Here is a 26,920-nt window from a genome sequence, read left to right as displayed (position 1 = left end):
TCCAGGTATTTAAGATAAAATATTTGATAAACAACAAAAACAACTGATAGTAAATTCAAATTATAAAAGAAATATATTATTCTACCTTACACATGTATCTGTTATTTTCATAATAAAATGATCGAAAATGTTGTGTTTATATCGATTTATGATTGTGGGTTCCTGCCCCTGTTTCCTCTGATTAGCAATGATAATCGACAGTCAATTCAAGTAGTAATGCTGGCATTATGAGGCAAAAATGTTTCCTCACTTTTTCTATTCAATTTTTTTAAATAATATTTTACTTTGCAGATAGTTTTTGTACTGTCATGGAAGAAAACGAGGAAATAAAAATGTTGAAAACTTTATTAAAGAGATGGGAGATAAAATTTTATAAGGAAAATGGCAGGAAACCCCATAGGGTAAGAGTTTTGAAGTCAATTAATTATAAATACTGTATAGGTGGAATTTTTAGCAAGACACAAATTAAGTGATTTATCCTAAAAAATAGTGATATATTTTTTGCGAGAAGTAATTGTAGTGATTTAATAATGCCAAGAAAGATAGCTATGACCTCTGATATGGAATGAACTGTCGGGAATATTTTCAATTTTTGGCTTTGATAGACTTTTTTATGCCCCGCCATGAATATGGCCGGGGCATATAGTATTTGTCATGTCCGTCTTCTGTCCTTCCGTCTGTCCTTCCGTCACACTTTGCGTTTAGCTCTGTTCAAAGCTCAGTTTCAAAGAAACTATCCAAGATATTTTTATCAAACTTCATATGCTGATAGATATTGATGAGGGCTATGCAACTGCATCAACATTTTTTGACCTTGACCTTTCCTTTGACCTTGACCTCACTTTTCTTAAATTAGTGTTTAGCTCAGTTTTAAAGATACCATTCAAGATAGTGTAATCAAACTTCATATGTTGATACATACTGATGTAAGCTATTCAATTGCATCAACATTTTTTTGACCTTGACCTTTCTTTTGACCTTGACCTCACTTTTCTTAAATTAATGTTTAGCTCTGTTTTAATGAAACCATTCATGATATTTTTAACAAACTTCATATGCTGATACATACTGATGAGAGCTATTCAACTGCATCAATATTTTTTACCTTGACCTTTCCTTTGACCTTGACCTCACTTTTCTTAAATAAGTTTTTAGCTCAGTTTTTAAGATACCATTCAAGATAGTGTTATCAAACTTCATATGCTGATACATACTGATGAGAGCTATTCAACTGCATCAACATTTTTTGACCTTGACCTTTCCTTTGACCTTGACCTCACTTTTCTTAAATTAGTGTCAAACTTCATATGCTGATACATACTGATGAGAGCTATTCAACTGCATCAATATTTTTTGACCTTGACCTTTCCTTTGACCTTGACCTCACTTTTCTTAAATTAGTGTTTAGCTCAGTTTTAAAGAAACCATTCATAATATTTTCATCAAACTTCATATGCTAATACATACTGATGTAACCTTTTCAACTGCATCAACATTTTTTGACCTTGACCTTTCCTTTGACCTTGACCTCACTTTTCTTAAATTAGTGTCAAACTTCATATGCTGATACATACTGATGAGAGCTATTCAATTGCATCAATATTTTTTGACCTTGACCTTTCCTTTGACCTTGACCTCACTTTTCTTAAATTAGTGTTTAGCTCAGTTTTAAAGAAACCATTCATAATATTTTCATCAAACTTCATATGCTAATACATACTGATGTAACCTTTTCAACTGCATCAACATTTTTTGATCTTGACCTTTCCTTTGATCTTGACCTCATTTTTCTTAAATTAGTTTCTGAATCAAACGTCATATGCTGATACATACTGATGTAAGCTATTCAACTGTAGCAATATTTTTTGACCTTGACCTTTCCTTTGACCTTGACCTCACTTTTCTCAATTTGTGTTAAAATGTTGCATTACTAATATACCCTTGGCGGGGCATTCATGTCCTATGGACATATTTCTAGTTTCTTTCTCCAAGACATGGATTTATTTGTGAGGTAATAGTGACTGTGCATATGTTTATTTGTAAAATATGTTACAACAGTTAAGAAGTATTGAAGTAACGTATCAATGAATATTAATATATTTTAATTATTTTTAAGGATGAGATCAAGACAGCACCACAAGAGATTCAGGGTATTTAATTTATATACTTTTTATGCTTTTAAAAATATATATTGCGCTTATTTTCATGCTCAAATAATCAGTCTAGTATGTATAACTAGAGTTAACTCTGGAAATAGACATTTGATCTGTCAGATTTTGAATCGCATACCAATAACAAATCCATCTAAGATGTCATAAACTGCAATCACCCATCAAGCGACTCTTGTCAATGCCTAAACGAAGTACAGAAAATACAACTTTTGTTCCAAGTTTCTGGGTATCGTTTCACAAAAGCATCGTAAATTGTACGTAGTACGTAAGTGCGACGTAAGTAGTGCGTAGCTAAATTTCGGCGTTTCACGAAAGCGTCTTAATTCACGTTGCGTCGTACGTTGCGACGTAATTTTACGTCACCTTGGAGCTGACGTAAAATTACATCGTAACGTTAGTATCCAAAGATGGCAGCATTCATGAGGGTTGCGGACGAACAGGTGCGTCGAAATTTACGCAGACAGCGTGTGTTTCGGGACAGGCAGAATCCCCTAGACGCATATGACGATACGGATATTATCCATCGTTACCGGTTGGACAGAAGGACCATCATTAGTATTATTGATATAGTCCAAGAGCGTTTAGAGAGACCAACCAAAAGATCTGGAAGTCTTCCAGCTTCATTGCAAGTGTTTGCTGCATTAAGATTTCTTGCTTCTGGCTCCCAGCAGAGAGTGATTGGAGACACTCTGGGGATATCCAAGCCATCTGTTTGCAGGTTGTTAAATACAAGGATGATAAAATTTATTTTCATGATGTGTTAATCCAAATTTCATTAGACCTTCTTTAAAAAATGTTTACTTCAATGCCCTCTCCAACTCAGGATAAAAAAAGATAGATGAAGGTTAAGGTAAGGATAAAGGAAGGAAAAAACTTGCGAAGATAAAGCTAAAATAAAAGTGTTGACGGGATGAAAATATTTTGTAATGAATAAAAAAAAAATTTCATGGGAAGGTTTAAAAATTTTTAAGTCGGTCCATTTTTTCGATCGATCGAGAGAGGGCAAACTTTTAAAATGCCCTTAAGATAAATTTATATTATATTAAATTTTGATTAGATCTATCGACGAGGTTATCAATGTCTTGTGTCGGACACTGAACAACATAAAGTTTCCGACTGGTGATGCCGAGACAACCAGGACGAAGGTTGGTTTCCATGCAATCGCTGGTTTCCCTAATGTCCTTGGCGCCATCGACGGGACTCACATACCCATCACGGCACCTGTAACAGATGAGCATTTGTACGTCTGCAGAAAAAGAATATCACTCGATCAACGTCCAGGCAATAGCTGATTATGACATGAAGTAAATATGTTAAACATGTATTTTTTAACAAACAAAACGGAAAGGTTTGGAAAGAAAAAACATATGTTGTCATTTTGTCATATTCCATTGAAAAGGAGTTTCTTAATTTTATTTTTTAATTCACTATTTAAAAGATGAAGTGGTACAAATACTTTTAATCTTAAAATAGTAAAAGATAAATAAAACTATGATGCAATTAAGTGAATTCACGTTTTGAATAAGTACTGTTGGATGACAGCAGCAGGCAGTGGCGACTTAAGTATCTAAAAGAAATGATTTGATTCATATGTTTACATTCTCTATTTATCTTTTTTTTGGGGGGGGGGGGGGGGTAAATATTTAATTTTACTTTCAGAATTAGTGAATGTTTTCAATGAATACCGTAGCCCCTTTTCCGACCTACCCCCCCCCCCCCCCCCCCCCCCCCCCCCCGCGCAATATATTTAAATCATTTTTTTTTTCTAAAATTAGTTAAATCATTTTTTTTTTTCTAAAATTAGTTAATAAATTAATACGTACATGTATATCCCTTAATGTATTGTGTGTGTGGCAATAAATAAATGAATAAATTTTAGCGAGTGGTATAAACTATTTTTGTCGAAAATTTATTAAACAAATTCTAGCTTCACAACGTGAATACGAGGTCTTTTGTTTTAAAATCAACATTTTTTTTTAAAGTACAAGAGGGGTGCCATTGCACCTTAAACACAGCTTGCTCTACGTGGAAATTAATTCAGAACTATTTGAACAAGTTTCATTTTTGTACAAATATACTTCATATTATTCTAATGATAAATATAACAATAAAGAAATTAACCATTTGCACAAAGACTTGTTCCCTTTCCCTCCCTCCTTAAAAAACTGGTACAGCTTAGCAGTAATATTTTTAATTATAAAACGACGAACAATATGCAACTTTGGTTTCTTCTCTAATAGATTTCTGAGCATTGTTAGTAAATGGCCAGGATCAACTCATGATGCGTTTATATGGGCCAATTGTTCGATTGCGCAGAAATTTGAAAATGGACAAATGAATGGATGGATCTTAGGAGATTCTGGGTACCCTCTAAGGCCATGGATCATGACACCAGTTAGTAATCCAAATTCCAGAGGAGAAGATCGGTATAATGGGTCTCACAGGAGAACTCGTGTGGTGGTTGAACAGGCCTTTGGAGTGCTAAAATCCCGCTTCAGGTAACCCATTTCAAATTAGCTGCAGAACTGTAGCTCTCCGGAAAAAAAAATGACAGACCAGAGAGCTTAAGTGCCACCCACAGAAATATGTATATTTATGGCGCACAAAAATGTGCGCTATTTCTCGATTTATTGCTCCGTGTTTCTCAAACCTCCATCCCAAAATATTACTAATCTTCCTTACATATTTTTTTTACTGTTTCCACAACAAAACATTCCTAGTAACCGTTGCTAAAGAACTCCTGGGCCTGATACTGAGACCATAGAAAATTTCGTCTATTTATACTGCCATTTTTGGTGGCAAAATAATTCGGTCCAACGCACTCTGTGCAGATGTCAACTACGTAATTATTTAAAAGAGGTCTAAGGAACTTTTTGAAATCAAGCTTTTGTGCAGTTGAAGTAAGAATTCGGTAAAATTAATCCAGAACCGAGCGCAACTCTTTGTGCGCAATAAATATAGTTTTTTTTCTATGGGTGGCACTGTAGCTCTCTGGTCATCTATCCCAATTTTTTCAGACCAGCGAGCTACAGATCTGCAGCTAAATTCAAATGTACGTTGATCTTTGTGCACACCAGAAAAAATACAAGAGAGATACGCAAATAATTGTTTACAGGTGTCTCCACAAAACAGGCTGAGCTCTTGAGTACACACCATCAAAATGTTGCAAGATTATATACGTGTGCTGTCAACTCCATAACATCTGTATTGACAAGCGAATTCCAGTTTTTGAGGAACCTGAAGAAGAACTAGTTGAAGCTCGAGACGAGGTAACTTACCAGGGACCAATCAATGACGGCAAAACAACCAGAGAACAATTGATAAGACAGCGATTTACATAGGTAACGTCCTATATACATCAATAAAATAATTCACATAGATATGTGTTTGTACTATCCATATTATACTTAATTTGAAATGAGAAAGACAAAAAAGTAATTAAATGCATTTATAAGTATTTTTGGTAAAGTATTTGAACAATTCAGCATAACATTAATTAATAGATACTAATAATTTAATATGGCAAAACAACAATAAACTCTCTCTCAGTAATATTAAATACTAGTATTAAAACATTCTCTCTCTCTTGCTCTCTCACTCAGCGACTCAAGGTGGAGAACAACTCCATCAAATGATCACTTTGTCCCCCAGCTGCAACCCTTTCCTGTAATGACTTTAAGAGTTTAATCTGGAGTCGAGCTTTCTCTATCTCCAGCTTGTTTTTCTCCAGCTCCTGTTCCAGAACCTGGCATTGAAGGTCATAAATGTCTTCCACCGACCTCTTCCGTTTAAAGCTGCTTTTTTCCTATAAAGTTTTAGTTCACAGACCTTTACATGAATACAAAGGTTATTTAAATTCATCTCAGTTTCAATTTTCCCCCCAGAAATACCCATACGTTTTGGTTGGTTGAAGCTGCTTCTCGTGATCTGGAGCCTCTGGAAGTGTTGGGGTGGCGGCTTGCTCACCAGAAGATAGACCTGGGGATTGAAGTTGTGTTGGGACGTCAGCTCGCTCGGATGTAGATTCCATCGGAGGGGAGAGCCATACATCCTCCACTTTAAAGAGATCGACCTCTGAAATACATATCAAATATTTATAATTTACATGACTTTTTTCATTAATAAGGTTAACGGTAGTACGAATTTAAGTGCATGAAATCAATATAAATGTGAACTCGCCATTAACATCATCCGTATCAAACCCGCCTTCTACACCTTCTACACCTTCTACTGATGTTTTGCCTATTATTGCAACAACCTGAAATTAATAATTAGAGTCAATTGTGCAGTACATTTAAGCTACATTGTAGTGGTTAAGATTACAATTATTCGGTGTACATAAATTCAAATGCTATACCTTCTGACTGATGTCTGAGGAGTTGGCCGGAGCAGGAGCAGGTCCACCGCCGGTTCTCACAAGTTCCCTTCTGTACTGGGCCTCCTTCTTTTTAGTTTGAGATGAAATATCTCTCCATTTTTTAATAATCCCAGCGGATGTCCTCTCCTGGATACCGATGCTGTTTATTCTGATTTATGAAAAAAGTCAATAGGTCAACAATAGGTTAAGAAACTTCTAATATAAAAAAATATTATTGAGGAATCTAGCAAAATACTTGATGGTTTTTTCAAACTTATAATTTATTTTCATTCATGCGTTCACAAAATAGAATACGTTGTATTATTTATTTCTAGGATGCCAATATAAATATTTTTTTCCTTCTTCACTGAAAAATGGTTTACAAGCAAAAACGAGAAGGGGGAGGTTTTGTCCAAACTCAAAAACTTTCCAGCTTATTTTTGTAAGATCTAGCCCCCCCCTCCCTCCTTCTGTTCGCTTTAACCGTGTTTTACCGTATATTCTGAAATTGTCATTATTTGTCCTTTGGCTCAATCACTTACACTCTGCGTTTCAGAGTTGCAAAGGTGGATAGAAAATGAATTTCAAATTAGAAATTTGAATTTACATTATCATAGATTTTCTTTGGTATAGTATTCACTGGTAAAATTATTGAGAAGAGACATGGCCCCGTGCCCTTCCGGTTCCTAACGGACCTTAATTACATGTACCTTACCGAAGAAGCATAATTTCATGATTTATCAAAATTAATGGACAGTGAATATAATATGCTAATCCACATATGAACACTGATATTCAACACTTTTCAATTCGGGGATGATCCTTGTCAAAAGTCTCTTAAAAGAAATATTGACATTTCAATATCATTTTCACTAATTCAGGTCCGAAGTTCATACATGTAGTCAGGAATGGATTGGCCTTTCCCCTCTTTAATTTTAGATTCCTTGAATTCTAAAACTTTAAATTAACAATAGCCTTTAGCTGTTAATTAAGTATGGAAGTGGACACCCATCCACAGCTTTTTGTTGCAAATATGATAGTGCCCCCCCCCCCCAACTTTTTCGGCTTGTCAAAATCATTTCTTTTCTTTTTAGCCTACCATTTATAACTCTGTCTCAACTTTTCCAAAACGATGCTTCTTGCGATTTATTAAATTACATTCCAACTGATACCAATAACATTTAATAAATCTTTGTACCGACTATAGGAAATAAATTTTAAATCACGACTTTCTCTCTCTCATACTTCATGTCATGGTAAAGTTGGACATAAATATTAATAGCAACTAATGATATAACTTTTACTTTGCATTCAATTTAAAAAAGAAGTGTTTCCTTTTCAAATCCAGTCATTGTAAGCAAAAATTTGATCCACCACTGCATTACCAGTTGAAGAGTCATTGAGAAAAAGATCATATGGGTCTGGATTTTATGAAAATTAAAAATAAAATCATTCTGTCTCCTTGTACCTTATGTAAGGTGGCAATGTGTACTGTGCCTGAAAGGCGAATAATTAGGACTAAAAACCCAAATATATTGTCTTTTTTTATATATTCATAAGGGATTCTCACAGTGTCAAGGTCAAGCTCAAAAGGTAAACATGCAGACGATTTCATTTATCATTGGTAACGAGTAAGTAATCGTTTTCCTCTCTTTCGTGAGTCCCTTTATCATTTAATGGACATGATTGCTAATTTATATCATGATATTCAATTACTTCACTTTGAGCTCTTCATTCTGATGCATATGTTTTATTACTTTCTCATTAAACCGCAGTGTAGGTAGAATAATCATCGATTTGAAAAATGCTATAAACTGTTACACATATCCAAAATCTATTCATTCTGATGAATTCTTGAAAGATAAATCACAAACTGTGGCATGATAATTTACAGTTTTGGAAGTATTGTTATTGTCAGAGATGCTGACTTGTAACCTTTTTTGACGTTTCGAGGAAACTCGAACATAAATACCTAATATGAGGGGCGCATCTGGGATAATGTTTTCAACTTCGTGTAAATATTGACCTATGTAATGAAATATTTAAATTTGTAGATAAATTTTATATAAATATTGTGAATTAGTAAACAAAGCATAAAATGTTTAGATAAAATGTTATACACACAAGGAACAAATGTTTTTCCAACATTGGATTTTCCTCTGGTTGGTATTCACGTCCTTATGTGGTGCAAACAGAATGTCCTTTTGTTTCTCCACCTCTTCGCAGTAAAATTCTTCTTTCTCTCTTTCTTTATTTTAGAAATAGTTTCGTCTGCCATTTTTTTTACTTCCAGTATATTTACGTACTTCGTAAGTTGCGCATATTTACGACAGTTCTAAGTACCTTTCGTGAAACGGTCTTAACGTAGTACGTAGGTACTACTTAAGTTCGTCGTAACTCGCTAAGTAGTACTTAATTTACGATGCTTTTGTGAAACGATACCCTGAAGTCTAATTAGGGTTTTAATGCCAGCTAAGTGTAATTTACTTATTTGAAAGAGATTTTCTTGCTGGAAGACCTTGCCTGGCGAGCCTTGTTTCAGGCAAATGCCGGTTTTTCACTTGTTTTGTGTTTTGATTCTTGATTAATGAGCATAACAGATAATTCTGCAGTCTGAGTTCATGTATATCTTTCCAAATTGGAGGTAGTGTTAGTTCAATGCTATGTTGTAGATTGCTTTTTTGCATTCAGTTATCTAATAGAATGAAGTCATTGGGAGTTTGTCTCTACTTTTCTCCTTGTTTTCCATGTTTCCACATACTCATAAGTCTGTACTGATTAGAATATAGCAACAAAAAAATCATATATTGTATTCTTGTTTATAAAGTTGTTTTTACCTGTTTATTTTTAGATGCATACATTCAGTATGGTAAATTGAAGAAAAACTGTATTGGGTCTCAGGTATGCAGTTGATTGTTGTCCACTGTAAAAAAGACTCTCAATCAAGTTAAGCAATAAAGAGCTCTCTTATCAGCCAACTGACTTTTTAAAAGTTTTACTTCAGAATCTATTTTTTGAGCCAACACAGATGACTTTCTGGTGATTCTGTTTATTTTATAGCTGTTTTGCCACTCAAATGACTTTGTATGCAAATTAACTTTGACCAAGTGCTAATATCATTAATTCTCCTAAGTACATGTACGAAACTTGTATTTTAGAAACCTAGAGTATCTGAAAACAGTGAGGACGCTGAAGAAACAATCAGTGAATCATATCAGTGTGGAAAAGATGGAGTCTGGGGTACAGACTTCAATAAAGGAAACCAGGAAACATCAGAAACTGACACATCTCTGGGATCAGCAGTTGATGAAACAAAAACTGAAGCTTCAAATATGATGACCAAATTAAGTCTCAAATTGTTTGAAATGGCCAAAAAAGATAAAATGACTGCTGCAAAAAGTGGGTCGAAATTCAAACCGAATGAAAGTGTACCAGATGGAGATTTATCAGATGATTCATTGATGGTAAAAGGAAAAATTTTCAACAATTTGAAAATTAAGAATAAGACTCTAGTAGAAGAAACATCTTTGAATAAGCAAGAAGATGTAGATGTTACAAAGAAGTACAATTTGAAAGGAAGACAGAAGTTATCTATTTCCATCAGTGAAAAGCCTAGTTTGAGTGATGAACCTGAAAGTAGTGGAAAAACAAGCAAAAATGGAGAACAAGCTTGGTGTAATTTTGATGAAGTGGATGGACTCAGTTCCTCTGTGTTTGATTCAGAGAATACATGGACCTCAGAAACCAAGAATGAAGAAAAAGAAGGAAAAAGCAAGATGAGATCATATCAGAGACCTAATATTCCCAAACAAGCAACTGGAAAAAATGAAGAACAAACAAGCAATTTGTCCTTGAATGAGAGTGCTGAGTTTAGAGATGTCAGATGGGACAATGAAACAACCCAAATTGTGGGAAGTGAAAGTAAAACTTCATACAATGAATCTAGTTACTCAAAGAAGAAAACTTTTCAAAGCAGGGATAATAAAGAAAATAGTGAATATCAAAGTGGACCTAAGGTGTATGAATTTGATGCTACTGATGCTGAGGATGTTCCCATAATTCCAAAGCAGAACAGGAAGAGGAAGAAGGCAGACACTAATCCTAAGTCCAAGAAAAGAAAACTTGAGAGTGAAGAGGCTCCTGATGTGAGATATTTCAGAATTTTGAATTTAGTATCATAAAAATTTATTCACATTTATGCTTATATAACTGCAAAACATTAAACATAATTCCATCCTAATCTTGATTAATTTTTGTGTGTGTATTTTTTTCCTTTAGTCAGTGGATGGTGATGATAATGATGGTGCACCTTTAAAACCAAAAGTTTCCATGTCTAAGTAAGTATAGTACAGTTGACCTTCGGTATCTTGAACACGGATATCTCGAATACCATGGATATGTGGAAGTCATTTTGAAGTCCCATCTGCTTATTCCTTAAGTATTTTACCCTGGATATCTCAAATCCTCGGTTATCTCGAAGTATTTTCTCTGTCCCTTTGAGTTCGAGATAACGAGGTTTGACTGTATATCCTTATTGATCTCAACTCAAGACCCAAATCAATGACTTAAAGATTTTGTCTTTGCTTTAAAATATGATTATTTGGAAATTTTAATATTTTCATTTTGTTATCCTGCAATTTTAGGAACTGTAAAAATTGAAAGACATTATGTTGTAAAATTGAGACTCTCCTTTTGAAGTGATCTTCATAACACGTGCATGGAAAAAGATAATGTGGATGATATTTTTCTAGAAGTAAACCCCCTCCTTCCTCAGTTGGAAATTTTGTGAAGCTGAACATGAAGGTTAAAACATATAAAAGGAAAGGCAAAGGGATGTCAGGGCCTCAGTACAAGAGATTCCAGTGGAAACAGAAGATGAAGTCACGAAGTGAGAGCTATGGAAACAACTGCTTCAAGTGTGGCAAATCTGGCCACTGGGCTAACAAATGTCCGGGTAAGTCATGCTGCTGTTCATCTTCATGGCCCATCAAGATGTGAGGGCCCTGAAATACCTTAATTGTTCATTGTGTCTGTAAATCTGACGTCATGTAACACTTTTATGTGACTTTACAACTTCAGTTCCTTTCAACGTATAGAGTTTGTATAGTGTTATACATGTATAAATTTGAATTTCACTGATAAAATAACAATCAAGACAGTCTTCCTGTTGGACATGTTGAAAACTCTTTTTTAAAAAGAAACAAAAAATTGAAAATGAAGACTTTCTAATTTGTCAAAGAGATTTTATACATTAATTGTTAGGAGAAAACAAAGAGAGTTATGGTGGAGAGGCTGACATGCCTCCCATTTCTGAGGAGGGTTTTCCCAGTCTGAAGGAAGCTGCCATGATGGCCAGAGGAGTTAAGCTGGACAAACCAACAGAGGTTAAAGATAAAAACGACCAAAAAGGATCAGCAAGAGCAGTCAAGATAACAGAAAATGAAGCTGACTTAGAGGACATAAACTGGAATGAAGACATTGGTAATTTTATTATCTTGTAATTGTAAAAGGATACGTGTACCTTTTTAGCAAAAATATTTGAAGTATGACTTGCACTAATCTGAGATTCCTCTGACTCTAACCCCTGCTTTTATATTTTGACATGTGCACATGTCAAAATCTCCCCTGCACATGTCAAAATGTAAATGTAAAAGCAGGGGTTAGAGTCAGAGGAATCTCGGATTAGACTTGCACATGATTTATCAGCATTGATGCAACATTCAGATATGCACTTCTTCAGTATTTTTTTCTTTTTTTATTTCAGATAAGATGATTTATTGGGTAATTTATGCCATTTTCTAATACATGTAATGGCAATACTTTGGGATTTGTTGAAATTCTAAAAAAGTAAAAACTGCAAATTAAAATAATCTAATATTTGTTGTAGCCAAAGTTAGGTGCACATATCAAAGTGCAAAAAAGTCCTGCACAGAAATTATCCTTTGATAATGTAGAAATTGCATTCTATTAGAACATGAATGAAGGTTTTAACAAAGGAAGATTTTTAGCTTCTCTCGATAAAGTCAGGGGGAGTTTATGCTATAACCCTGACATTGGTGTTGGCGTCCCAGTTTGAAGTTTCTGAATAGTTTCTTTCAAAGTAACTGTATGCCTTATTTTGATCAGAGATGCATGGATGATACATTTAGTATGTTTCATTGTATCAGTAAGATTTTAGATCCTGCATTTTCAGCCAATAATTTTCTTGAGAATGACCAGGTTACTGTTTTTGAAGAAGGTTCATTCCCAAGAAACTGTAAGCCCAATGGTGACCAAACTTGCATGGATAGTGCATCTGAGATGTACAATACCAGACTTGCTTTAGATGCTGGATCTGACCTACATTTTCCAGATGAGTGAACAGGTAAGAGGTTTTGGAGCAGATCCATTTCCAAGTAACTATAAGTCTTACCTGGATCAAACTTGCATGGACAGTGCATCTGAGATGCACACTCCAAGAGATGCTTTGCTTGCTGGTTCTGACCTACATTTTCTCGTCAATTATCCAGGGCAAAGTTTTTGGAGCAGCTCCATTAAAAAGTAACTATATAAGCCTATCTGGACAAATTCACAGTGATGCTGCATCCAAGGATGCACACTACCAGACTTGCTTCGGACGCTGGAACTGACCAATATATTCTAGACAAATGAATATATTTTTTAGAGCAGGTCCATAACAAAGTAACAAAAGTCTACTTGGATCAAACTTGTTTGGATGATGCATGTAGTGATGCATACTATCTGACTTCCCTCGGTTATTGAAAAGTACAAGTTTTTAGAGCAGGTCATTCCCATGTAACTTAAAGTCTTACCCAGAAAAAAAAATCATGGATGATTTTATTTCAGGATGCACTTGACCAGAAAAAATTGATTTGAGATTTGCATTATAATGTATAACATTCATCGAGTTGAGTTTCATAATCTTTGATTACCCATGTTTTTGAGAAGTCACATATTGTTTTATATAGAACATAAAAGACAAGGTTTTCAAAAATATTTTAGATCCAGAGAATGAGATAGATGAAGACTTGGAGATACAGTCCAGTATTGTGAGATCTGCTAAAGAAGATGCTGGAGTCCCCCCTCCCCATTCTCCAGTACTTAATATGGAGGAATACACTTGTAAAGGTAAAAAAAAATCAGATGTATTTTAGCTTGCATGGGATCACTGAAATCCAATTCATGGTCAGTTTATATTCTGTCCAGCTGATATCATAGAACTCAAGTCATATCTGAAATTCTATGGTTTTGAGTAAGAATTGTCTTGAAGTCTGAAGTACAAAGTCTATTTTAAGGATAAACATTGAGTTCTAATATTTTTTTTTATCTATTTGATGTAAATTAGTCTGGGTCAGTGGGGGATGTAGATTTCTCCAGATACCTTGATTTTTATTAGCTCACCTGAGCTGAAAGCTCAAGTGAGCTTTTCTGATCACCCATTGTCCGTCGTCCGTCCGTCTGTCCGTCCGTCTGTAAACTTTTCACATTTTCAACTTCTCAAGAACCACTGGGCCAATTTTAACCAAACTTGGTACAAAGTATCCTTGGGTGAAGGGGAGTGTAAATTGTTAAAATAAAGGGCCAAGTCCCCTTACAAGGGGAGATAATCAAGAAAAGACAAAAATAGGGTGGGGTCATTAAAAAATCTTCTTCTCAAGAACCACTGGGCCAGAAAAGCTGAAACTTATGTGGAAGCATCCTGGGATAGTGTAGATTCTAAATTGTTCAAATCATGACCCCCGGGGGTAGGGCGGGGCCACAATAGGGAATCCAAGTTTTACATTGAAATATATAGGAAAAATCTTTAAAAATCTTCTTCTCAAGAACCACTGGGCCAGAAAAGCTGAAACTTATAGGGAAGCATCCTTGGGTAGTGTAGATTCTAAATTGTTCAAATCATGACCCCTGGGGGTAGGGCGGGGCCACAATAGGGAATCCAATTTTTACATTGAAATATATAGGAAAAATCTTAAAAAATCTTCTTCTCAAGAACCACTGGGCCAGAAAAGCTGAAACTTATATTGAAACATCCTTGGGTAGTGTAGAATCTAAATTATTCAAATCATGACCCCTGGGGGTAGGGCGGGGCCACAATAGGGAATCCAAGTTTTACATTGAAATATATAAGAAAAATCTTAAAAAATCTTCTTCTCAAGAACCACTGGGCCAGAAAAGCTGAAACTTATATGGAAGCATCCTGGGGTAGTGTAGATTATAAATTGTTCAAATCTTGACCCCCAGGGGTAGGGCGGGACACAATAGGGAATCCAAGTTTTACATTGAAATATATAAGAAAAATCTTTAAAAATCTTTTCAAGAACCACTGGATCAATAAAGCTGAGACATATTTGGAAGCATCCTGAGGTAGTGTAGATTCTAAATTGTTCAAATTTTGACCCCCGGGGGTAGGGCGGGGCCACAATAGGTATATTATAAGGGGGGAAATCTGGTAAAGAACAGCATGGCCAAAGTTACTCAGGTGAGCGATGTGGCCCATGGGCCTCTTGTTCTTTTATTTGTTGACATATTTCCAGTCATAAATGTTCAGATTTAAACCGTATGTTCAGATTTAAACTGTACAAAGAGGAGAAACTGTTTACATACTGTATTACTTGTGTACAGTGATAAAGGATAAGAAAATAGAGGAAATTTTTGTTGGATAATTAGCCGTGCCAGAATTTTCTTGACCAAAATTTTCTCCATGATGTAGATACTCCTGATTTCATCATGAAAGGATTGAAGAAGTTTGGCTATGAAGCATTCAGGACAGGACAAGAGCATGCAGTAAAAAGAATTCTGGCAGGTAAGGTGATCTGGACATGGTAAAAAAGAGAACAATTTTTAAAATGTTGGATTTAAGGTTCATAAACCCTATGTTCACTCATATAAAATGTTGCTTTAACTCTTATGATTTTCCAAAAGAAATGTATTTTATAAGTAAAAAACAAACAATTATATCATGGCTTGCGGGGCAAAATTGGACAAAAAAGATATTTTTACTTGAGAAATTTATAAAGGAATAATAGAAATTTATGTCATTAAGAGTTATCTCTCTTATCAGAGTTTCAATGAAGTTTAATTGTTTTTGAGTCTTTTGTATATCTATAATATATCATGCTCATAATCATATAGTAAAGTTTAGCTTCAGGTCAGAACAGATAAGCTTCATAGAAATGAAGTAGAGTTTATAAATGTGTACAGTCACACCGGCCATTACGGTCACTTGTAACCAGCAGCCAATTTCAATCGTTCTTGGAAATGGCACTAAGTAGTAACATGTAATGATTTTGTGTGACAATATAAATAACATGGCCACTACCAATACAGAACCAAAAACAAGAACTCTTTCAGCAATCTACATATTAAACTAATTAAAATAGATTACATTTGAACTTTTTAATTTGCTAAATATGTCAAAAGTGTGGAGTCAAAAGCAGATGAGAATTAATTTACTCTGACTTCTTGAACTGAAACCTGGAATCAGCCACCTACATGTAAGTGGCCAGTTTGTCATTCTCCCACTAGAGGACTCTTAAAACTGATGCAACTGTAATTTTTCATTAGTGGTATTCTTCGATTCAGTAAGAAAGAGAGCAGTGATAATTCTTTATTATATCACTGATGTAACTTAATGATTTTATTTTCTACATTTATAGGATTGTCAACTCTAGTTGTGTTGTCAACAGGAGGTGGTAAATCCCTGTGTTACCAGTTACCAGCATACTTGTATGCTCAAAGGTCAAAGGCCATCACCTTAGTGATATCTCCCCTTGTCTCACTCATGGAGGATCAGGTGTATATTTCTAGTATATGTTCATTGCAAGATTTGTTTAGATTTTACCAAAGACGGTGTTTTTTATCAAAATTTATTTAAAGCAAATATTGAAGCCCTTTCTGAGTTTAATATTGAATTTTGCTTTGCTTTGAAGAAATTAAGTCATTCATTACAAGAGTTATATTTTGAAGGTGACTGGTCTGCCTCCAGGTGTTAAAGGAGCCTGTCTTCATACCAACATGACAACAGCACAGAGAGACAGTGTTCTGCAGAATGTCAAAGAGGGCAAAGTTCACTTCCTGTTAGTGTCCCCTGAAGCTATTGCAGGGGGAGGAATGGTTCTGCTCAACAATCGGTCTTCTCTGCCCCCTATAGCATTTGTGTGTATAGATGAGGCCCATTGCCTATCAGAATGGTCGCACAATTTCAGGCCATCATATTTAAGACTAACCAAGGTATTGCTGACTTAGTATTTTACTGTAACTGCCTCCAGATTACCATAAATCACATTCTACTTACAAGAATTTTCTCCAAAAGCAATTTGCAAGATAGTCTTGATGGAATAAGATAAAATTATGAAGTTTGCAATTATTTTGAGTCATAAAAACAATGTTTTTGCTTTCAGTAGATAAATTTATTTATATGAAATAAAATACTACCGTCTCATTTATTCAGCAAACATGGACAAGATTCTATATAGCTCAATTATGAATTAGTGCTGTCAGTATTTTATGTTTTATACATGTATGTCTATAAAACCGTTTCACACTTGCTTGTAACTTTATTTTTAAGATGGAAGGTGTATATCAACTATAATTTTCAGGTGCTAAGGGAAAAGTTTGGAGTACAGTGTTTCCTTGGACTGACAGCTACTGCTACCCAGTCTACTTCACAGGATGTAGCAAAGCATCTTGGGATTTCTGACATTGAAGATGCAATCATTCGAGGATCACCTGTGCCTAAAAACCTGCTTTTATCTGTATCCAGAGATGAAAACAGGGATGATGTATGGCATATTCTCTCTGATTATATATATATATACACACCTCATCTAGAGTTCTGTTTAATTCATCAACAGCATCATTGATACTTTTTAAATTCATATGGAATTCTGCTATTTTATTAACCTTCGAGGAAAAACAAAGTTTAAGAAGTCTTATTTTGATTTATGAAAATGAAAACAACATTTTAGAGGGATAGTGCTTGTTAAAATTATATAAAATAAAAACCTTTTTCAAGGGATTATTTAAGATTTAAAATATGGAATCATTTTCCAGGCATTGATAGGACTTCTACAGGGGGACAGATTTTCCTCCTGTGAGTCAATCATTGTGTACTGCACTAGACGACAGGAGACAGATCGCCTAGCTACACTAATCAGAACGTGTCTGAAAGATTACAAAGCTGAAGACTGGGAACAGAAACCAAAGAAGGGTCAGGAATTTACCTAATATTTTATTATTTGAGAGAACAACTAAATTTACTTTCATTTTGTTTTACGAAACATCAAAATTCTTCTGCAACAAGCCAGAGAAAACTTAAGCTGAATGTTTTGTATCAATACTTTATTGTTATATGCCAGATAAAATATAGATATATTTGTAAAGCAGATAAAACAATGCATTCAAGAATTGGTACTTGCCATTGGTTTTGTGTGCTGGGATTTTATTTTATTCATGGAAGACAACTTCATTGCAGTTATCTCCTACTTTTAATACGTGTTTATCTATCTCATGGAAATGCTATTTTTTCTGATTTTATGCTATATGTGGAGGTGTAAATTTGATCGCATTTCAACCCCTCTGAATTTTTTTTTTTCACCAGAAAATAGTTCAATCATGATTTTTTGTATTTAAGCTTTTAAAAACCCTTTTAGGTAGAGCAAAAACCTATGCCTTTTGGGATGCTGAAAGTTACCATGCAGGATTAACTGCGGCACAACGAAAGCGAGTCCAGAATGCCTTCATGTCTGGGAGGCTGAGAGTGGTGGTAGCCACGGTGGCATTTGGGATGGGTCTAGATAAGTCAGATGTTCGAGGGGTCATTCATTACAATATGCCTAAGAGTATGGAAGGTTATGTCCAAGAGATCGGCAGGGCTGGTAGAGATGGGAAAACATCACACTGTCATCTCTTTCTGGATTCGGAGGTAAGTTCTAGCTTCTAAGATGTCATATTTTAGTATTTTAGCTGCAGTGAAGTAGATGTACAGTGTCAGAATGGTAAACAATGAAGCTATTGCTCTTTGGATCCCAAGATTTTGTTTACACTCACTCATTTATATAAGTACTTGAATGTGTTTCAGTGATTCATTTTGAAAATGGTTATCATGGGTCCAAAGGACCCCTCTTAATGACAACAATGAGTCCCGTGCCAAAATCAATGCGTCCAAATCCAAGGGTACCGTATATTAGATATCACAGAGGAAATCCTGGTGAAATAAAAAAGGGTATTGCGCGAAAATGCAAATGTTTTATTGTAGTTGTGAGTGATTTATACTTTTACTATTAATTGTCCAAGTAAGAGTACATGATTTTGTGTCATAAAAATAATATATTGTCCACTGTGCACATTGGTTCTATTTTTAGATCGTACATACGATCTCACACATTGTATCAGTCATAAAATGCACAGAAGCAGAATGAAGTAAAAAAAAAGTTTAAGAAGAAATAACCAATGGTCAGAAATAAAAATAATTGAATTTTATACTTCTTAGCTTGTAAGGAAAAAAACGAAAAGAAAAAAAAAACTTGATACAGGTTACAGCATAAATACAAAGGTATAGTATTCGCTTCAGAAACGTTCCACGGTATAGACATAATCAGTGATAATCGAACTATGCCATCTAACTTTCAAAATATTTTCTGATAAATGCTTTTAACTGCAGTTGTGAAATCTGACCTGTTGTTGGCAACCTTATACCTGTTAAAATCGTTCATGCATATCGCTTAGCACGTGGATATGATGCAATCAGTCAAGTTTTGAATCAGATAATACCGAAATAATTTAAAATAGTACATATCCTTTTATAAATTTATTGCGTCCATTGGGATGCACATTTATTGAAATAATGCGTTCTGAGCAAAATTTATGCGTAATTTACGCAGGACGCAAACCAAAATGAATCACTGGTGTTTTTATGCCTTGCTCTGTGCATTGATGGGTAAAAAGTACTTTGGATCATGTCTGTTATCTGTATTTTTGTCATTTTGGTGTGTAGTTCAACATTTATGTCATTCAGAAATAAATCTTTGAAGACATTACCAGGGCAATGCTTATTTTTGTGTGTTTTGTTGATTTTACATTTCCTGACTCACTCACTTGCTATCAGTTTTTTTGTTTGTCATAGTGCATCTGTTTTGATTACTGGGTATCTCCAAACTTTGAACATTTTTGTTCACTGTGAACCCACATACACTAGTAATTTAAACCAATTTTCATGCAAAACGTGTACTTTTTTCACTGCAGAGCCAATTTGAAACAATTGTTATGCATAACATCTACAGTTCATGTAATCTACAATACTATTCAGCAGAATTTCAGCCTATTGAAATCATTTTTTTTCTCACAGTTAAAATTGTCAGTTGTCTCCCCTCGCCATTTTTTAAAGTCATCATGCAGACCTATAATTGTAAAACCGTTTTATCTTATGATTATTAAATATAATAAGTTGTTTGAATTATCTTTCTTCATTCAGCAAAAAGTAGTGTTATTCTTCAAGATTTTGGGCTCAGTGTAAGAGATTTTGAATTTAATCACCAATGTTAAATGTTGACTTTTCAATGGGAGGGCCAGGGTTTGGTGTACTAATGACACACATATAGCTGCTAACTCAAGATGTGCAGTGTTAGAATTCTGCTTAGAAATCATAATTACTGCTGAAACACAATGTTAACCGATCCTTTCATGAATTCACCAATAAAAGGACAAATTATCATCCATTGCAAATGGACACTGGCCATTGTTTTGCATATGGTATTGTGTTGAAACAAGCCACACAGATCATCTTTTTCATTGAAATATGCTATGTTTGGTTATGCAGTTTTCTACATTTATTTTGTAATGACAAATCAACTGAACTTTATGAATTCTGATGACTTCATTTTAGATAGATGTATAAACAGGGCTAGGGAGACAGTTCTGGATCCAGCTGAGAAACGTTAATTAAAATTTAATTGGCTGTTAACTTTGTGTTAACCCGACGTTAAATTTAACGGCGTGTTAAACCGGTTGCACAAAAGTTAACTATTAGTTAAAGCTTGATTAATTTTCTAATTAACTAACAGATATAACTGAGGTTACCTAGGTACATTAAATATTTAATTAAACAAATTAAAATCAAAATCGCAGACTTGTTATCATTTCAAAACTTGTTTGCGCGGTAGGAAGAACTTATACAGAGATAATAGAAATGTCTGACTTGAGCAACACACAAATTCAATCCCAATTTGATTTAGGCAAGATTGTATTGTACGTAGATTGTGGACATACGTTGCGATATTATCTGCAAAGAACAAGAAGACGAAATCATTCCATATGAGTGGAGATGTAGGTACTTTTTTATCCGATTGTGCATACAATAAATGTCATTGTATTTTATCAAAACGATCATCGTTTCACAAATTTTTTAACATCAGACAAGTTACTAAATTAGGTTAATCATTCAATTCCACTAACTTTAGCATGTAAATGGGGAGCGGGTGTGTTTTTCTTTTCCACTTTTTTTAGACATTTTTTTAATGATTGTTTTCAATTACCTCTCCCAAAACTCAATGCCTCGTAGAATTATTTTAATAGAGAATTAACTATTAGACATCAATTAAATGGAAGTTAGCTAATTCATTTTTAATAGACTTGTGAACAACAAATTTTTAACTGACGGTTACGTAACTCGTTAATAATTTAACAGCTAGTTACGACTCTAACTGGAAGTTAATTCAACTAATGTTCGTGCAACCGGATCCTGATCAATAAGCCTAACCAGACCTTGTACAATCAATGTTATTAAATAAGCCAATATTTGATGTTGAGATAAGATCTTGTCAGGTGAATTATTAAATTTCATCTTTAAGTTAATACTAGTTTATATATCTACAGTCAATGTTAATTTTGGAAGGATTGTTAATTAAAATTTATTCATTGATTGATGATTGTAATTCTACTTTTTTTCCCAATTAATATCCTGATCAAATACATGATAAGATGAAAACTTTAATTATCCATTAGACATCAAAGGCAAATCTTATTGGAAATTCTCAAATTGTAGAGGCTTAACACAGAGTGATATAAGAAGCATTTTATTCCTCCAATGGACTTTGTACAGTATCAATAATGCAGTATCAATAAAACTTCAACATGCAAGTAAAACTACACTATGATACATAATTCTGTATGTTATACAGAGGATTAAACTCACCTTCTAAATAATACTTATTACATGACATATTATAGCCAGTATATACATTATGACATCATATTATCGATACTACTTGGAAGAAACAGAGAACATCAGCAAGATAGCTCCAGTGCAAGAGCATATTTTTTTTGATTTATCAGAAATGAAGAATAATGATAAATGTAAAGTAAAATGCTGCAAAGATTAATGGTACTGATGCACAATAATTTTTTATGGTTCACTTATTAAGTTAGTTTTTGTAGAGTCATGAGTTGAAACTATAAATATAGGATATTCAATGATTTGTAGTTGGATATGGAATTTATTTCATGAGTGGAACAGGATTTTTTGATATTTTCAATAGTGTGAATATTGAATTTTCTGTTTCTTGCATTTATTTAATTTCCCTTACACCTTTGTCTTTTCTTAGCATATTGGCATAGGCTGTGATGACATAATTGAGCAGTTGAGAAATCATAACTTAGTGATTGTGAGATTGAAAACTTTGTAAACATAGATTTCTACAATATATATTATTTATATATATATATATATATATATATATATATATATATATATATATATATATATATATATATATATATATATATATATATGAGAAACTTTCCCAGTTTTAGTCAGGATGATTTATTTACTCTCTCTATTTCATTATTGACCAGAGAGTATTTTTTACTACATTCTTCATGAAAGGAAGGAAACGAGAGAGATTTGCTGCACTTCTGATATTCTGTCACACTGTGACAGAATTTCTCCTTTATGCAATAAATAACCGTATTTCACTGTTGAAAATGTAATAAATAAAACTCTTTAAAATGCTATTTCTCTTACAGTATTGATTTGATTACAACAAAACTTAATGGTTCAAATTTGGAAAAACATTAGAATTCAGGCACATATTCTATAAATATAAAATTGAAAATAAAAAGGCCAGTTCAATTCCATGTGCTACTATTTTCTTTCATTTCCCAAAGAGCTATAGTCACAGACTTTTGGTTAGATATGGTCATAATGCTGTTTTAAAAAAAAAAAAAAAAGATGTGTTTGTGAAACAGTGATGCCCCCCGTATGGCAGCTTATGGCGAAGGTTAAGGTTTCTCAAATGCCTCGAGAAATATACCTGTAAAATTTGAAAGCCCTAGCACCAACTATTCAAAAGTTATGGCGAAGGTTAAAGTTTTTTTAAAAATAAGTAAAACATCAAGGCCAAGGTCAAATGGGGCCCCAAGGGAAGGTCTTGTCACAAGTGATACACATGTTCTTGAAATGTGAAAGCCCTAGAACCAAATGTTCACATGTTATGGCCAAGGTTAAAGTTTTTTACAAGTAGGTCAAACTCCAAGGTCAAGGTCAATGCCAAAATTGTTGGTATCCAAAGGAAAGTCTTGTCACAAGAAATGAACATGTGAAGTATGAAAGCCCTAGCACCAAATGTTTAAAAGTTATGGCCAAGGTTAAAGTTTTTCAAAAGTAGGTCAAACTCCAAGGTCAAGGTCAAAGGGTCAACGTTGTTGGTATCCAAAGAAAGGTCTTGTCACAAGGATTACATATGTGAAGTATGAAAGCCCTAGCACCAACCATTTTAAAAGTTATGGCCAAGGTTAAAGTTTTTCAAAAGAAGGTCAAACTCGTAGGTCAAGGACAAAAGGTCAAAGTGGTTGGTATCCAAAGGAAGGCTTTTTCTCAATGATTACATAAGTAAAGTATGAAAGCTCCACCAACCGTTCAAAAGTTATAGCGAAGGTTAAAGATTTTCAAAAGTAGGTCAAACTCCTAGGTCAAGATCAAAAGGTCATAGTGGTTGGTATCCAAAGGAAGGTCTTGTCACAAGGAATAGACATTTTAAATTCGAGAACCCTAGCACCAACCATTCACGTGTTACGGCCAAGGTTAAAGTTTTTTCAAAGTAGGTCAAACTCCTAGGTCAAGGTCAAAGGGTCAAAGTTGTTAGTATCCAAGGGAAGGTCTTGTCACAAGGAGTACACGTGAAGTTTGAAAGCCCTAGCACCAACCGTTCAAAAGTTATGGTCAAGGTTAAAGTTTGGTAAAATTTTGCAAAACTGGGTCAAACTCCAAGGTCAAAAGGTCAAATATGTTGGTACCCAAGGAAAGATCTTGTCACAAGGAATACGCATGTGAAATATGAAAGCCATAGCTCCAACCAATCAAAAGTTATGGGCAAGGTTAAAGTTTCTGCAGACAAACAGACAGACGGACAGTGCAAAAACTAAATCTTCGATGCTGGGGGATAAAAAAAACAAACAAGAAATGATTTTAGCAATATTTGCTTTAAAAGCATGTGTTTATGATGGCTAACAAAGCTTTAATATGGGGAGAAACATTAAGCACTAATACAAAATGAGATTAAATTAATTGATGTTGAGGTTTTTTTGCTTGGATTTATGATGGATTTCTGTTGCAATCTTGCATAAAAGTATTAGGGTTAATGCTTACTGAGGACGAACCTTGTATTATAATAGAAGAATCTGTTGCATGATCTTCTTGATAAGGCATTCAGTATTTCTTTTTCCCAGAAAGAGAAATGTGATTGCTGTGAGATGGGATTACTTTTCAGTGGTGTATTTGAAGTGACTGTTCTGTGATCTTGATGTGCCGTAATTAGTGTACAATTTTCTGGTTTGAGCTTGCAAGGCAATAGCTTTGGCTTTTTACATAGAGCTTTTGTGTATCATTAATTGGGAACATAATTATACTTAATTATTATTAATTGGTGCAATTATGTATAGTTGAAAGTCTTATGTATAAAATACAATTAAAATGCAGTGAAGGTATAGTGAGATAAGATATTACCGCTTATAGTGAGGTGATTTTTTTACCCCTTCAAATAACAATAAAGGGGGTATAATGGAATTATATCTCTGAAACTATTCATAATGTTTTATCAAACTTAGTTATATTTATTTGTACAATTTGAACTTGTAAACCTGGTATTTTCAAACTGATTTGTCAATGTTTCTGCTTTTTATTGGGCAGTGCTGTAGATGCCTAAAGTGGCACTGACTTTGTGATGTTATGTATTCTTTCCATGAAATATGAAGATAACGAACAGTATTCAATCTCGAAAGTCCAATGAAACGATACGAATTTGGAGCAGAGCAAACATGGACCTCAAAATTTAGAGGTGGGATCAGGTGCCATGGAGGAGTGAGCATCCCCTGCTGACTGGTCACACCCACCGTGTGCTCGTTGTCATGATCAGGAAACAAAAACCGGAAATATCCGTAGACAGTTCAGTGTATAAATAATGGCCTAACAATCAGTATGAAAAACATCAGTCAGCATTTGACTCATTGACAGGTTGTATGTGCTGACAAGGCCATTGTATTGACCGAAAAACCTTGTGAAGAGATGACTTCAAACGAGACTGTTGATATCCTTGTTTCATCAACTTGTTTGTCAATGGCTAAGGTTGTTAGATATTTGTAGTCCTAAGTAAGGATTTGAGTCAATTGTTCTAAAATATGGTTCAAAAGGGTATATTGTTAATTTTTGTTGCATTATATTTGTTTTTATTGCAATGACTTCTAAGAAGGTAATATAAAAGGTCATTTTGTTAGAAACAAAAGTAGAATTAATAAATGAGGTTGAAAAACAACAAAGTAAAATGACAAAGGACTACAGATTAGAGTCCAACACATCTAGGACAATTTTGAAAAACAAATGAGTTTTGAAAGTAACGTCATTTTGTGAGAATTAGCCAGAATAGAAAACGTTTTCTGTGTGATGATTTCATTGACATGGAGAATGCATTGTATACATGATTTGGCAGAGTTAGGAAACTTGTTGTACATGAGCAGCACTTGAAGCTAAAATTAGCAATAGATTTATAGTTCATAATTGAGCCTTTGAATTTCTTGAGCATTGATTTTGAAGTTAATCAATAGAGACACTATCAAATGTAAGTTTGGATGAAATTAATTGAGGAGGTTGGCGAAAGTGAAACAGACAAAAATTGTGACCATGTGCAAAAGAGTTGAACATGTTGAAAAAGGATCACTTTGTTTTAATGGGATTGGTTTTATTCTCATTGATTTCCATTTCATTCAATGAATTTGAGCTACATGCATTTAGTAATTTATACTTCATACATTATTTTATTTCTAGTCAATGCATGTGGTATATAGAGTTAGGAAGAACCTTTTCATAGACACTTTGTAATATGATATTGTGGATGCATTCTGAGTTGATGTTAATATATAAATGAAATCAAAGGGAGTACAGATATGAAGCCCTACTGTTTAAAAACTTTGAATTTAGACCATTGCAAAAGTAATGTAATTGTGAATATTTTTAACTCAAATAATACAAGCACTACATATACATACCAGTTCAATAACCCAGATAGGTAAGAACTAGTAGTACAGATGGAATTAAAGCAATTACAAGACATGAACACTGAATTTATTAAATTCTAAGGTATCAAATTAATTAAAAGTATATACAATTGCTCTACATGTTAAATGAAGGTTGAGGAAACATGCAATATTAAAAGCAGTAAAACTGATGATTCTGATCCAAGATAGTATCCCAATACTATACACAATATACCCAAATTACATTAATTTATAAGTTCTATTCTAATTCCAATGTATATATAGTAAGCCCATATAGGTTGTTGGTTTTCAGCCGTGTTCTAGATTCATTTATAAAGAATCATAAAAATTTGCATTAAATTAAAAAAGTAATTTTTGATTTAATTTATTACTTTCACAAAGTAATTGTAATTTTATTAATAACATGACTTAAAAACTCTGTGATTTAATTCTAATTTAATTGAAGAAAAAGATGAAGTAATGAAGATGAAGTAATTATGATTTAATCAATTACTTTGCAATGTTATTGACCTCATCCCTGGTTACTTGGACGTTGATTCAAGGTCATTTGGGGAAGTTTAAGGTTACTAGCAGAAAAGTTCATTGAAGTCAATCTGTTTATCATTAGATTGAAATGGTTCCTCTCAGGCATATGTGTTTATCAAACACATCTTTTAGACTTTGCATTTACTGGTAGTAAGCAGTGTTACACTGCTGTTTCTAATGTTCAAGTCAAGTCTTCTGTCATCTTGATCTTCTAATAGTCTGTTTGATTTGATTGAGGAAGCGCTGTGCAAATTTTTAAAGCAAATCAAATGAGATACATTAAAAGCCATGAAACAGCATGTAACAACAACCCCCCCCCCCCCCC

At 34.0% G+C, this 26,920-nt stretch overlaps 2 protein-coding genes and 1 pseudogene across 3 annotated transcripts in view; 2 read left to right on the top strand and 1 right to left on the bottom strand.

The window, feature by feature from the left end:
- Positions 1–301: 301 nt before the first annotated feature.
- Positions 302–26,920, top strand: part of LOC133171662 (ATP-dependent DNA helicase Q4-like) — a 153,570-nt gene continuing 126,951 nt past the window's right edge. The window contains exons 1-14 of one of the 2 annotated variants that reach the window (XM_061306452.1): positions 302–401; positions 2,117–2,150; positions 9,380–9,429; positions 9,687–10,673; positions 10,807–10,865; positions 11,283–11,482; positions 11,791–12,009; positions 13,531–13,656; positions 15,239–15,331; positions 16,185–16,321; positions 16,495–16,758; positions 17,127–17,309; positions 17,581–17,737; positions 18,180–18,451. In XM_061306452.1, coding sequence (XP_061162436.1) covers positions 309–401; positions 2,117–2,150; positions 9,380–9,429; positions 9,687–10,673; positions 10,807–10,865; positions 11,283–11,482; positions 11,791–12,009; positions 13,531–13,656; positions 15,239–15,331; positions 16,185–16,321; positions 16,495–16,758; positions 17,127–17,309; positions 17,581–17,737; positions 18,180–18,451 — 2,874 coding nt within the window. In that variant the 5' untranslated portion in view covers positions 302–308. Of the gene's footprint in view, positions 402–2,116; positions 2,151–9,379; positions 9,430–9,686; positions 10,674–10,806; positions 10,866–11,279; positions 11,483–11,790; positions 12,010–13,530; positions 13,657–15,238; positions 15,332–16,184; positions 16,322–16,494; positions 16,759–17,126; positions 17,310–17,580; positions 17,738–18,179; positions 18,452–26,920 lie in introns of both variants that reach the window. The other variant, XM_061306451.1, reaches the window with a different exon arrangement.
- LOC133171887 (putative nuclease HARBI1) lies at positions 2,579–6,200 on the top strand (annotated as a pseudogene).
- Positions 5,716–9,277, bottom strand: LOC133171883 (uncharacterized). Its single transcript, XM_061306672.1, has 6 exons — positions 9,259–9,277; positions 8,653–8,776; positions 6,529–6,697; positions 6,351–6,429; positions 6,062–6,245; positions 5,716–5,968 (listed from the first exon to the last, which is right to left on the bottom strand). Exons 1-6 carry the CDS (start codon positions 9,275–9,277, stop codon positions 5,770–5,772), a joined length of 774 nt encoding a protein of 257 aa, XP_061162656.1. The 3' UTR covers positions 5,716–5,769.

This window comes from Saccostrea echinata, unplaced genomic scaffold (genome assembly GCF_033153115.1).
Source record: "Saccostrea echinata isolate AGI-Se365-2 ecotype Australia unplaced genomic scaffold, CSIRO_AGI_Sech_v1 ptg000054l, whole genome shotgun sequence".
NCBI lineage: Eukaryota > Metazoa > Mollusca > Bivalvia > Ostreida > Ostreidae > Saccostrea > Saccostrea echinata.
The sequence above is the reverse complement of the archived record's forward strand: the minus strand, read 5'-3'. Positions and strand labels throughout refer to the sequence as shown.

Bases quoted from the DNA above. Each gene is read 5' to 3' on its own strand.
- LOC133171883 (XM_061306672.1), bottom strand. The intron at 6,430-6,528 runs GTATAGCATTTG...TATTAATTTCAG, and splicing joins CCTCAGACATCAGTCAGAAG to GTTGTTGCAATAATAGGCAA. The intron at 6,246-6,350 runs GCGAGTTCACAT...TATGTATTTCAG, and splicing joins TGATACGGATGATGTTAATG to AGGTCGATCTCTTTAAAGTG.